The 14251-nt window shown below is 41.4% G+C and overlaps 1 protein-coding gene across 1 annotated transcript in view; it reads right to left on the bottom strand.

Moving 5' to 3' along the window:
- Positions 1-14251, bottom strand: part of COL20A1 (collagen type XX alpha 1 chain) — a 130403-nt gene that overhangs the window by 68628 nt on the left and 47524 nt on the right. Inside the window, exons 18-20 of the mRNA XM_063298753.1 lie at positions 9938-10083; positions 8042-8171; positions 6094-6150 (exon numbers count right to left, since the gene is read on the bottom strand). Of these exons, the coding sequence (XP_063154823.1) occupies positions 6094-6150; positions 8042-8171; positions 9938-10083 (333 nt within the window). The remainder of the gene's footprint in view (positions 1-6093; positions 6151-8041; positions 8172-9937; positions 10084-14251) is intronic.

Below are 14251 nucleotides of genomic sequence, written 5' to 3' on the forward strand. Positions count from 1 at the left end.
GCCCCTCCCGGCCATGGGAAGAAATTTCCATGGATTTCATTGTGGACCTCCCACCCAGCCAAAGAAAAACTGTGATATGGGTGGTAAAAGACTATTTCTCGAAACAAGCACACTTCATCCCGTGCGCAACTATCCCCTCCGCACAACAGCTGGCACGTTTATTCCTAACACACATATACAGGATCCACGGCGCCCCCTACAGGTTGGTGACCGACAGAGGAACACAATTCACGTCAAAGTTTTGGCGGGAATTTTTAAAACTAATCGGAACCAAGCAAGCACTGTCCACTGCGTGGCATCCAAACACGGACGGATCAACAGAGATCCTAAACTCAACACTTGAACAGTTCCTGAGGGCATTCATAAATTATCAACAGGACAACTGGGTAGACCTACTACCTTTTGCAGAGGTGGCCTATAATAACGCGGTACACCAGAGCACTGGCCACACCCCTTTTAAGGTGGTCTATGGAAGGGACTTTGTACCGATACCAGAATTGCCGCAACCTGAAACCCTGCCCTGCTCACCAGATGATTGGGCGGCACAGCTGGCAACAACCTGGCCTATCATCCAAACGGCCCTAGCAGACGCACAAACAACGTACAAAAAATATGCGGACAACCACAGGGCGGAGGCACCGAACTACAAAGTGGGAGATAGGGTCTACCTCTCCACTAAGTTCATAAAGACCTCGCAACCCTCGAAGAAATTGGCACCGAAATTCATCGGACCTTTTAAAATCATACAGGTAATCAACCCAGTTACGTTCAAATTGGAACTGCCTTACAATTTGAGACGGGTCCACCCAGTGTTTCACTGTGCACTACTGAAACCAACGAGCACATCCAAATGGCATACGGAAGAACCTCCACCCCCACCCATAATGATAGACAACCAACAACATTTTGAAGTAAAAGAAATACTGGACTCAAGAAAGCAAAGAGGAACACTCCAATACCTCGTGAGATGGAAACATTTCTCACACCCAGAGTGGGTCCAGGCACGACACGTCATGGCTAGACAACTAACAAGACAGTTCCATGAGGCATACCCAGAGAAACCAGCACCATAGAACATCTTTGGGGGGGCAGCATGTCATGACCTCGTTGCAAGGCACAAAGAGCCTCACAACGTGGATCATGATCATTAAGGAAAAGGGGGAAGAAGATAATCCAATCAGGGATTAAAACAAGCACCCAAAGACACCCACACCCATGATCCCATCAACACCTGAAAAGAGGGACGTCAGAGGAGTGAAGATAAGGAGCACATGGTGCCCCGGAGAACTCAACCGTTGCAGGAAGAGAAAGAGGACACCGGGGAAAACGCCCACGCAGCCATCAAGGATCCCATCAAGAGGGATCGGGGCATTGAGGGGTGGGGAAGCCCGGGGCAATACAGGAGGGTATAAAAGGGGCACCCCCACACTACCTACCCCGTTCCCGTTTTTCGATCTGTCAGCTATCATTCCAATAAACCAGAAATCCTTAATACCCATTAAGTGAGTCTGTGTCTTATTGCGAAGAGAGGCTGGCCCTGACAATTCACATGCTTAAATCATTTTGTTACAGAGATCTGTGCCTACCTACCTCTACCTCAAACGTTATCTACAGGTAGTCCTCGGCTTACGACCACAATTGGGACCAGAACTTCTGTTGATAAGCGATGCGGTCATTAACTGAGTTGCACCCGATTTTATGACCTTTTTTGCTGAGGTCATTAAGTGAATTGGGCAGCGCCCTGTTGATTTTGCTTGTTGGGAGCTGGCTGGGAAGGTCACAAATTCTGATCACGTGACTCCAGGGCACTGCAACCATTGTAAATGCATGCCAGTTACCAAGCGCCCAGATTTTGATCACGTGACTGCGAGGATGCTGCAACGGTCGTAAGCATGAGGACTGGTTGTAAATCACTTTTTCCAGTGCCGTTGTAACTTCAAACAGTCATTAAACGAATGGTTGTAAGTCGAGGACTACCTGTACCTCTAAAGGGTGTTTCTCAACCTTAGCAGCTTTAAGATATGTGGACTTCAAGCCCCAGAATTCCCCAGCAAGCATGTTGAAGAGAAGGAGGGGCCTCCCCTCCCCTATGTTGCTTCTATTACCTCCGCCATCATTCATGTTCCTCATTCCACCATCTTTGTTTGTCAACATATTCCGATTTTGGGGGGGCACCAATTACAGCTGCCACAGCGAACGTTATGCATTTCCTTAGTTTCCCGGCTGTTCATTTCCTATTTCTGATTGCCCCTGCATTTATTAGATTCCCCACTGCAAAACACAGCTTTTACCATGAAGCCAAGTCATTGTTTACCCACAAAGAAATTCCAGCCATCGCAAAGACTCCAAGATAATTGCCCTGGTGTAGTCTATTAATTACAGTGGCAGAGACGAAAAAGCACTTTCCCTTTGTTCATTTTAATGCCTGTTCTGTCAAATCCATTGTGGAAAGTAAAGTGAGTTGTTTAGCATAAAAACACTGCCATTTCGACCCCTCCCTCTTAGGGCACCCTCCCCACTTCATTTTTTTTTTATTCTTTGAGGGACAGAATACTTGGGAAAAAATCACTGGTACAAGCCAGACATTAGAAAGGAAGAATTAAAGGCGCTTTGACAAATAGCTCTCCCTTTGAATAGGCTGAACCCAAAAGATGTCTTCAGAAACCAAAGCATTGTGCTCCTTTGCTTCTCTAACAGCCCCAACCTATGCCCAAAGGCCAGAAAATGTGGCATTTTATTTGAAAATCAGAGAGATATCCCTGACAAGAAGCCAAGATGCTCAAGAGGATGTCTTAGCTTGTAAAGTCCGGTCTGGGCATCTGCTTCAAGCATATCATCATCACTGTCATTTCACAAGGGTATTTAATTTCTTTAAATCTATCAGTGAACAAAGAATCATAGAATTGGGAGGTATCTCAGAGGTCATTTCGTCCAACACCTTGTTCAATGCATGACCCATTAGAGCACCTCTGACAGGTCACCTCCCCTAACTTCTGTTTGAGGTCTCTACTAGGGAAGGAAAATGCAGTGAAGGCTTTTCATGAATGAGAAGGAACATCTTCCTAAGGCAGTTGACAGTTTCTACAGGAAGTGTACAGTCCTGCGTATTGCAGAGGGTTAGATTAGATGATCCTTGTGGTGCATTCTTCACAATTCTATGATTTTCTCTCCAAAACATCATCATCTAGATCAGTGTTTCTCAACCTTGGCGACTTGAAGATGTGTGGACTTCAACTCCCAGAACTCCCCAGCCAGCATGGCTGGCTGCGGAGTTCTAGGAGTTGATGTCCACACATCTTCAAGTCGCCAAGGTTGAGAAACACTGTTCTAGATCCTGTCCAAGGCAGTAGAGGACAGGGCTTCACCTAATTGATTTAAATTGCAGGATGGTCAATGTTTAAACAGATTTTAACAAGATCTGTAACTTAGCTTGAGATGTGATTCAAAGTTTTGCACCATACAGAGAAGAGAATATTGATGGGATATGCTAGATCCTAGAATACCTCTAAGGGTCTCATGTTTCAAGGTTTTGTAGCTTTCCTGTCTTCATAGTAAAAGTAAAGGTTTCCCTTGACATTAAGTCCAGTTGTGTCCAACTCCAGGGGGCGGTGCTCATCTCTGTTTCAAAGCCGAAGAGCCGGCGTTTGTCCGTAGACACTTCCATGGTCATGTGGCCGGCACGACTACACAGAACGCCGTTACCTGCCCGCCGAAGCGGTGCCTATTAATCTACTCACATTTGCATGTTTTCGAACTGCTAGGTTGGCAGGAGCTGGGACTAGCAACGGGAGCTCACCCTGTCACGCAGATTCGAACAGCTGACCTTCCGATCGGCAAGCTCAGCAGCTCAGCGGTTTAACCCGCAGCGCCACCGTGTCCCTTCCTGTCTTCATAGACAGGTATAATTTATTATCTATCTATAATGTTTTAGAATGTTTCAAAAGTGCATGGAATCCTGAAGCGTGCAGGGGTTGGACTTGATGACCTCTTAGGTCCTTTCCAATGTAAGACTCTTTGATTCTAACAGGATGTTATTCAAAGACAGGGAGGAAAAGAAAAATCTTTTCTTTAGAAAAGGGCTAAGAGCTTTAGACTCCCTCTGTTTCTGAAGAAAAAATGAAGTGTCCAGTCTCTCAGAAGCGTGTCTTGAGAGTTACGATCTACTCAGGAGTAGACTATTGACTCCTAAATAGCACAGTAGTTTAATTAAATTTGATGCATGCCTACTATGTTTAGGTAAAGTTAAGAACTTCCAATATAAACCCCTGTGTCTGAGAGAAGTCAGGTGCTGAAATAGCATTTGTGATAGTTGGTTTAGATGGTTATGTGCTAAAGATGTAACTTGGGGGCTTGCTGCAAATATTAGAAGCCTCTGGCTTTTGACCTTGTTCTTCTGCCTACAGAATTAATGCTTCTAGAGAGCCAGTTTGATGTAGTGGTTAATGGTGCTAGGTCAAAAGCCAGAAGATAGTGAGTTCTAGTCCTGCCTTAGGCATGAAGCCAGCTGGGTGACCTTGGCCCAGTCCCTCTCTCTCAGCCCTAGGAAGAAAAAGGCAAGGACAAACCACTTCCAAAAATGTTGCCAAGAAAACTGCAGGGACTCATCCAGGCAGTTGCCAGGAGTCAAGACTGACTCAAAGGCACCCCCTCCCCGCCATTAAGGCTTCGTACTGGATTGTCTCACTAAGTGCTAGATGGTTTTACAATGCTTCTTGCATCAGACACACAGCAGGATTCCATCCATCTCCAGTATCACTGGTGCTTCAATAGACCTTTACAATCTATGAAAATGTCCCAGAAAATTATTGAGTGTAACTTAGCTTGAGATATGAATCAGGATTTTGCACCATATAGGGAAAAGAATACTGATGGGATCATGCTGGGTCTTAAAATATCTCTAAGGATTTCATTTTCCAAGGCTTTATGGCTTTCATCCCTTCAAAAGATAGAAAGAGAGAGAGAGAGATAATAGAGAGATAGATTGTTTATCTGTCTATAATGTTCTAAAAGTGTTGAAATCAGTTCACAAGCTTTGAATTACTTTGGTTCACTTGTGTGAATGCTGAACTCTTAGCAAACTAGAGACTTCCTGGTCTGGCCATGTAACACAGGCATTCTAAGAGTGCTGGAGAAGTTAAGAAATCTGGCAAATAGATTGCCATTGTTATCTTGCCAGGGTTTTCAAAGGTTAAGAAAGAACTGGGTAGAGATCCCTGGCCAGCTCTAAAAAAGTTAATGCAACTCACCTTTACCCAGTCAGTTCTGGAATGAATGAATGAATGAATGAATGAATGAATGAATGAATGATCTATCATCCACAGCATAGGAGACAGATAAATAGAATAGACCTATACAAGCCAACTCATCCCTATTCTTAGGAAAGCCAATGATGAGACATGGCATCTTGTTGATATTGCTTGACCAAAATAACTCTTCATTTGTTACCAAATCTAGTTTTGCTTCTTTGCTGTCCTTCCATTAACATCCATCTGAAAGCACTGGAGTCTGTCACAGAATTGTAAAACCTCTTTCTACCACATTTGTATTTTACAATTTACTTCCACAGATAGATAGACAGACAGAGAGACAGACAGTCCAGTTTGCATAATATTGGCTTCAAATGAGTTCTCTAGCATATTTCATTCCCAGTCTTTATGGAAACCCAGCTAACCAATTCACTTATATTAATAGCACAATTTCCAGGAGGAGGCTGGCTTTAATTGAAAGGGATTTTGAAATACATTCATAGTTTTCTCTTCTGCCAAGGGCACAGGGATAAATATGTATCACTGAATAATGCCAGGCATTTGTAACTAATAATTCCACACCGTCTGAATTTGCATCTGTTTTACCTTAGAGGTGAGTTGGGGAGAAAGAAATAATTGGGATTTAAGAGCTCCAGAAAATTGTGCTGACACCAGGCAAAAGAGGGAAAGAGAGGCAGAGAGAAAATATGAGAGAAAGAATTTCTGATTCCAGGCACTGAAAAGCTGATACTGGATTTTAAAGGAACAACTTCATTTCCTGACATAACTCCCAGACTATGAGCCCAAAAGCTGGTAGCTATTGAAAATTCTCATGGTGGAATCTTACCCTCTGATTTGAAAAATGGAGGTTCTTTGATTGTGGGCAATCTGGCCAAGACAGAAGCTATAAGAAGCAAAATAAAAGATTATGCTGAAATCCAACTTCTCAAAGATCGACCTGCAATCAAATCTGCAAATCAATACCATAACAGTAGGATGTTTTTATTATTGGATCATCTTCTGTTATCTTTATATAATTTTAGGAGAGAAGACATCTAAATACAGTTTATCATCCATCTAGAAAACTCTTATTCCTAGCTGGATTAAATGTATAATATGTAACAGAAATAATATACTGTATGTTCAGAATTCCAACCTAAGATCCATTTGAATTTCATATGCAGAAAGAAGAACTGGGTGGTGAAGTGGTAAGACACAGCAGGGAATCTGCAACTTTTTCTACATGTGTGAACTCCATTGAACTGTCTCCAAGATAAACTGGTAAGTTTGACATTTAACTGATGACGTTTCATTTTTCACTGATGGGTAAATGCATTGGTCCATTTCGGTTGCACACAAGGAGAAGTGATTATCTGTGTCTACCCAATCACTCTCATTTGTGCATGCTTTTAACATTTTATTTATTTATTTATTTATTGCAGTTTTCCACCACCCATCTCAACAATGACTCTGGGCAGTTTTGATTTATCCATGTGCATTTACTGATTTAAATTTCTATTTAGAGACAGTGGGTACCAGGCATACCTCACCAAGGATGGAAATTTAGAAACAGGGGGCTACCACTGAAAAGGCCCACTCCAAGTAGCCCTTAGCTGCATCTCAGCATGCTGAAATACATCTTGATGTGGATAAGTTTAAGTTGCTGGGAACAATGGTGCAACATTTCAAGAACTGCTTAATCTGCCTCCTTGCTAGGTCCCTATCTGTCCATCAGTCAGAGGACCACTAGTGAATTATAGCATCTTCTAGGCCATCCAGGTATTATTGTGCCAGAATAACAGCAATGAGGACAGGCTTCAAGTGATGGCTGCCTGATGCTATAAAGATGCTTTAAGTCACACATGTGGAAATGGCCAGAGCAATGCTGATGGTGCCATTTTGCATAGGACTACATCGGTAGAGGCAAGGTTATACAGAAAACAAAAATCTAAGGCCCCTTTTAAGGGGAGAAGACAAGAAGATGAATTGCCCGACACATGGAGGGGCCTATCCAAAGGGTGGTTGGTTCAGATAGCTTAGAATTTTTTACTCAAGGTGCAGATTCCCGCTTCCTGGGCCCAATGTCAATGAAGAAAAAACAGTGGAGAAAAAGTTATAGTTACATATTGTGCAATTGGGCTGTACAAACATCAAATGCTACTCCAGAAGGATGCTGCAGAGGACAAGGGTGGTATGAACCCTGTCTGAAACTCTTTAAGGCACCTGCATCTTGCCCCAGGGTTGTGCAGCTGCAAAAGACATTGCTACTTTAAAGAGTTGTAGACGGGTACTATATGACTTTCCTCTGTGCTCCATAGCACTTCTTTGGAATCAAATGGCAACAGCCCTACTATGCAGTGAGAAGAAAAGGGGAGGGGTTTCAAATTACATTCTTCCTCCAAGACCTTTAAAAGTCTATAAAAGGGCATGAGTCTTCTCCAACCCGAAGCCCATCAGAATGTTGGAAACTCCAACAGTCTCCATCAGGTGTGGCTTTCAGATATACGTGGAGTCGCAGTCCCAAACTTTCTGGAAAGTATCCAGTGAGGGAGAATTTCCAATTATATCCCCCATCAGGGGAGATGGGCAGTGACATAAATAAATAAATTAAATAAATTAAATAAATAAATAAATAAATATCCCCCCCAACAAAAATGACTTTGTTCCAGTTTAATCCCCATCATTTTTTGCCACTCAGTTATTTGAGTATCTACAAGAAAAGTCTAAAGCTTCAGGAGAAAACAAAAAATAAGAGATGGTGGAAAGGAAAAGAACCAAATGATGGGTTGGCCCACCTGTCCGGCCAATGACAGATACAGGGTCACTTTCCCCAGTAGCATAGACTGCAATTACAGTCACGGTATAAACTCTAGCAGGAAGAAGGGAATGAAGAACAACGGACTGGATCCTTCCAGAAACTGTTATCTGTAGAAGGGAGAACATAACAGTTTTACAACCTTAGCAGTGTAGTGTGATTTTAAGACTCAGTAGGACAATTAATAGCTGCTGATGCTAGAAAAATGTTCCACCCATCCATCCAATTATCACCAGATGGGAAACTTAACAAAAGGTTGAAAACTTAACAAAAGGTAAGTTCCAAAAGACTTAGGATTCCTTACTATCAATTTTTGTCAGGGTGATATCCACACTCCTATTCCTGGCACAAGACAATCTGTGTAATAGTTCAGTTGAGACACTGTGTCTGATCAATAATCATCCAGAAAGGGTCACAGCTACTCAGGAATTGGAATCCAATTCCCCTTCATTGAAATTTATTATGCCATCAAGGGTAAGTCAGCTCAGTAAGAGATGAGACCAGAGAGAACTATTTTAAAATTTTTCTTCGGTTATAAAACTTAGGGGTTGACCTTGAATCAATATCTCTCAGTTTACCCTTTCTTATATGTGGTGGAGAGAAAATGAAGGTCCATTCCTCAGAAGGCACACTTTTTTTTAATTAATGTGTCTTAAAAGTATAGAATTGAGGCAGTATTTTCATTTTAACACATAATATGTATCCATTTATACATTTTTGTCCACCTTTTTGAATTAGGAACTGTTCTTCAAAATTCAGGAAAATGAAGATTTTGATGCACGCTGCATTTCAGTTGGGCAAGTCCAGATTGGATATGCTAGCCCCAAAAGAATTTCTCCTTCGTGCTTAGGAAGGAAGAGAAATAAATAACATCTGCAATTCTCATTGGTTAATCACTGAACATCCTAGCAAGGAAGGTTCTGTGAAGGTATCAACTAAAAAAAAAAAAGCAAAATGCAAATCGTTTCTTATGCATTGGCCTTCAATTGTGTTCAGTTCTTTTTAGGTTTTGGGGTCTGTGAAGAAGATATCTAACTGTCTATGAGCTTTATCATAAAGCTACTATTGTGAATTTGGTAAGGTACCCATTTACTGTAGCTGGAAATAACTAGAACTGTATTGTAATTTCTCTCTCATTTTACAGAAGGAATATTGAGATGAAAAGAAAACAGTGTTCTTAAGGCCATGAATACCCAAGGGAACCATATCCACATCAACCAAGCTCTATCTAGCAGAAATCAAGTTCATGAGAACATAAATAGAGCTGTGCTGGATCAACCATTTATCCATTTATCACCAGGTACCTAAGGAACACCTACAATACAAGCAGTTGACAAGAAAACAGTTGTTACCCAAATGTCTGGTTTCAGGGCTGAGCCTGCATCTTGTACCAGAAATTCAACAGAGATTAGATTGGCCCCAATCCTACTAACCTTCTAGAGAACTCTGAAGACACCCGGCTTGGAGATCCACTTGTGGTGTAGAGCCTGTTTAATGGTGATGTTGCATGCTGTGAATGCTTCAGTAACTCAGCTGCTGAATGTGTTATGGTTTTAGTATGGTTTTAATATGCTTTTATATATTTTGGCTGCTTTTGCTTGTATTTTGATGCTTTTGTTGATGTGTTCGTTGTTGTGAGCCGCCCAGAGCCACTCATGTGAGATGGGCAACTACAGTATACAAATTGGATGGATGGATGGATGGATGAAACCAGCCAGCCAGCCAGCCAGCCAGCCAGCCACCATACATAGCTCTCATTGCTAGACTCCATGATTTTGCTTGATGACATTTTAAATCTAAATCAATTATTTCATTAAATTTCAAACACTGGACGACATGTGATGTGAAGAGTATCTTGCCTGCCCATTCTGCCTACCATTTCCTGGTGCTTGTTGGGACCCCGTTCTGGAGTATAGCTGATTCTATAGTGCTGAACTGCTGCATCAGGGGGAGTCCAGTGGACTTGAAAGCTGTTGGGGGTTTCTGAATCCACAAAAAGTTTTTTGGGTGGGTTCTTGGCAGCTGAAAGGAAATAAAATCCAAGATAATAAGCTTATGGAAGTGAGAATCAAGACTTTAATTTGTCCTGTGGTTGCCCTGTTACCCTTCCCACTGTCCCATTACAGTTGGAATTGCTACATTTTCCACTTGTAGTAAATTAATTTAAGAGCATTTCCTACTAACTGACTATCAGTGGAGATCTTTAGCCAAAGACCCAATTTCAGCATCTATTTGGAAACAATATACATTTGCTGACTAACAGTGCACTCAGTTAGGCATTCAGACGCAGATAAATAATACAAGTCCTTTTTATTGATGCTATACTGATTAAAAATAAAACTTGGGCTAAGCTCTTATGCCCCATGGAGGATAATGATTACATCATGGCTCTCAGACCAGATGAGATTAACCCCATGGAAAATGTGAAACAGAATTTATATTCTCTTGAATAATGTCATGAACTCCATGCCAAATGGTAAAATGATAACCCCAAAAAATATTCAGAAAAGGGACATTGCGGTACTTCCCACAGCCAGAAGCTCAGCTATCTTGCATGCTGAAGAGAACCTTCTTTCCTGTGGCTCCTCTGATTTTAATGATACTGATCTTAATTTTGATGGTAATTACATGGATTTTATTCCCATGCTTTATGTTTGCATTTTGTCTTGATGTTGGAAGTCACCCAGATAAGCAGAAAGATGGGGCATAAATGCAACGGTTGACTGAACCACACAGACAGGGATGCTGTCCAAGAACAACTCTGAGGCAAATATCTGCCCTCAGAAAAATGCGGGTCTTCCTGTTCAATACAGCAAGTCTACATTTGGAAGTGAGCAAAATAATTGAACATTATTCCTTAAGAAACAAGTTCCTGCCCCAGAAGACCATTAAACGACATTGTAATTGCCTATTTGAGTGGTGAATTACATCCAATATGACAGTTAACCAAAAAGTTTTGGAGGCCTAATTTTGAAAAAGATGACTGTAACACTTGGAGTTTAGACAAGGCCATCACTCTTCCCAAGGGAAGATACTTCTCTCAGATAACATTTGCCTACAATAGAAACATCAGTGTTTCTTTTTTTGGTTTTCAGCAGAGCTGGGAGTAACCCTAGACTGTTGTGTTGAACCTCACTGATTCCTCTCCTTTTGTTTGTGAGGTTTCTGTTTCACTGAAGCCAAACCAATTGATCATATTTTACTCTATGCCATGGATGCATTCCAAGCTACCAAGGAAAGGCAAAGGAGTGCAGCTGATCTAGTTGTTGCTACTAACACATAGGAGGCCCAAAAAATTACATTAGCAGTAGAGTTTGGCTCAAGGGCCTGTGTTCCCAACACTTCTACTGCTTTTTTTGCAGATTCTTTTGGTAGATTTTTCTTGACAAGAATTTGTTTCATCTCTAAAACATGGACCTCTGCAAAGTTCTGTATGAGTCCTAACCTTCTGCAAAAGAATTTCCCAGAATCTTATATCCCTTCTCATTAGGTAGAATATTTTAGATGCCATGCTGGCTAATAAAAACCGTGTTCCTCCCCTCTTTCTTCTAAATTCAGGAACATAAACAAAAAGTGGATCCTTTTTTTTCTCCAGATGGGGAATGTAGAGGTGGAGACGGTGACTCAGATCCTGGTACATCTTGCATACCTTCTGTCGGAGGAGAGGATGTAACACTTGGGGCTACTTAGCTTAGAGAAAAGTTGTTTAGAGGAGATATGATTGATGCTCGTAACATTATGCATAGCCAGGGAGCAGTTTTTCTCATTTCCCGTAATACTCGAAGTAGAGGCCCCCCAATGCAACTGATTAGCAAGTTATGAAATGGACGGGAGGACATATTTTTCAAGCAACATGGAACCAATCTGTGGAATATGCTGCCACAAAATGTGTCGTTGGCTTCTAATGTAAGTGGTTTCAAAAGGGGACTGGATAAATTCCTAAAGAAGAGGTCTTGTAATGGCCACCAGCCTTCTATATGTACCAGATAGATGGAAGTATCAGTGAGAGGAAGACTGCCTTGATCTCCTATTGAGGGCTTCCTAGATGCATCTGGTGGGCCACCATGCAAGGTACAATGCTGGTTAGCAGGGCTGTTTTCATATTCATCTTCTCATGTACATAGATTAGCTAGGAGCAAAAATGATCTTTGAGCCCTGCACTAGGGTTGCTGAGAAGATGTAAAATATTATGCACCAAAGAACCATGATATCCAGTCTCTCTGCTTGGGGCAACGGTCCCTTGCCACAGGATTCTGGATTCCTGCATTGATCATTTCTAATCTCTAGAATATCAGAAACAAACAGTAATTTTCCATTACTAAGGATAAATTATTAGAAAGAGGATGACTTCTGTGTCTTAATAAGATGACCTCTTACTTACTTAGCTGATATTAAGGTAAAGAAATCTGGGGCTCTCCTAATGTTGAACTACAGTTCCCATAAGCCCTGCCTGATCATCCTGTTCCTTGGGTCTGATGAGCACTGAAGACCTGGAGATGGCCACAGTGCCCTGACCTAAAGATCTCTAACAATATCTACCTAAATACATATGATAACCAGTATTTGACCCTCTCTTTGTAGAGTTCATCTTTAGGAACCAAAGGTTGTGTCTATTTTTTTTTAATCATCTTTCTATTTTTTCTGCTTTTTTCTTCCTTTTCTGCACCTTCTATTTTTTCTTTTTATTCTTTTCTTTTTTTAGCTTGTATTAGTTTTTATTGTTGTATTTGTTATCTTTAATAAAATTACTATTAAAAAAGAAGGAAAGTCACTTGGAAGCTGGAGCATTTGTGGTGTGTATATGTGTGTGTGCATGTGTGTCAAAAAGGCAAGGTGCCCATGCAATAGAATCCCCATCCTTTATTATGTATGTAGCATATACATTAAAAAGGGGCAAGACTTTGATTCATGGTCATTGTCACTCTCTTAATTTTTTTTGACACCACTCCCATGGATGCTCTTTCATGGAGGGTTGAGGGCAGATGGTGTTCCTGGGTTCTCCCAAAGCACATTCAACCTGGTTACTGAATTAATCCACATTCTGGGTTAGCACAATACATTAAACCATCAACTAACAGGCTGGGTTTTCATGACATGCTAAGTAAGGGAAATTTGGAGGGCACAGCAAGAGGGACAAATGATGATGTGTGTGATTATGTCATCACACAAATGTCCTGACATGCCTACTTGTACCAGATGTTCTGATACGAGGATGTAAGCTTTTATGTCACCACGTTGATGTCATCATCATAGTTTGTTATGCAGACTGCTGAAAATACTGAAACCATTAATATTAGCCAACTTTAACCAGTTGTGTAGATGCACTGGGTAGGTCTTGACCTGACTTGCTTTAATGAATTGAGTGAATGCAGCCTCTATACTGCATAAAACAAAACTTTGCAATGCTCTTCCTTTGCACCCACAGACATCTAATCTCTGAAAAATGCAATCCCATATTCTCTTCTTCTTATGGATGGACAGAGAGACAGATAGTTATATACGTGGGCCATACACGCACATACTTGCATGCATACATACATACCCATTATGGTATTCCCTTCCTAAGTAATCAACATTTTGCAAAGTGCAGAAGTTTTACACATAATAAGCCAAAGAAATCAAAGCATGCAGGAAGAAAAAGAAAAAAAATACAGCTAAATCATGTAGAATGGCCAGCCTTATAACTGACAATGAAGATTCTGAAGTGGTGGGGAGCTTCTGCCTTTTAGGATCAACCATCATCAGTAAAGGAACCAGCAGTCAAGAAATATGCCGCAGACTCACACGTGGTAGAGCAGCCATGAAGGCCTTGGAAAAGATATTCAAATGCCGTGATGTGTCTATACCTACAAAGATCAGGATCGTGCAAGCCGTGGCATTCCCTGTGACATTCTATGGAAGCAAAAGCTGGACCTTAAAGAATCAGAATAGGAAGATTATTAACTGCTCTGAACTTCGGTGTTGGAGAAGACTCCTGAGAGTACCATGGACAGTCAAAAATCCAAACAAATGGATCATCAAGCAAATCAACCCAGAGTTCTCACTCAGGGCACAAATGACCAGGCTGAAATTATCCTATCGAAGTGAATATTTGTAGCTCAGGGTTGAATTGTGGAGTGCTTGGTGCTCTCTGAGCCTTGTTGTTTTCTTGCAGACATTTCATTGTCACACTAGGCAACATCTTTAGTGC

This window comes from Candoia aspera, chromosome 3 (assembly GCF_035149785.1).
Source record: "Candoia aspera isolate rCanAsp1 chromosome 3, rCanAsp1.hap2, whole genome shotgun sequence".
Taxonomy (NCBI): domain Eukaryota; kingdom Metazoa; phylum Chordata; class Lepidosauria; order Squamata; family Boidae; genus Candoia; species Candoia aspera.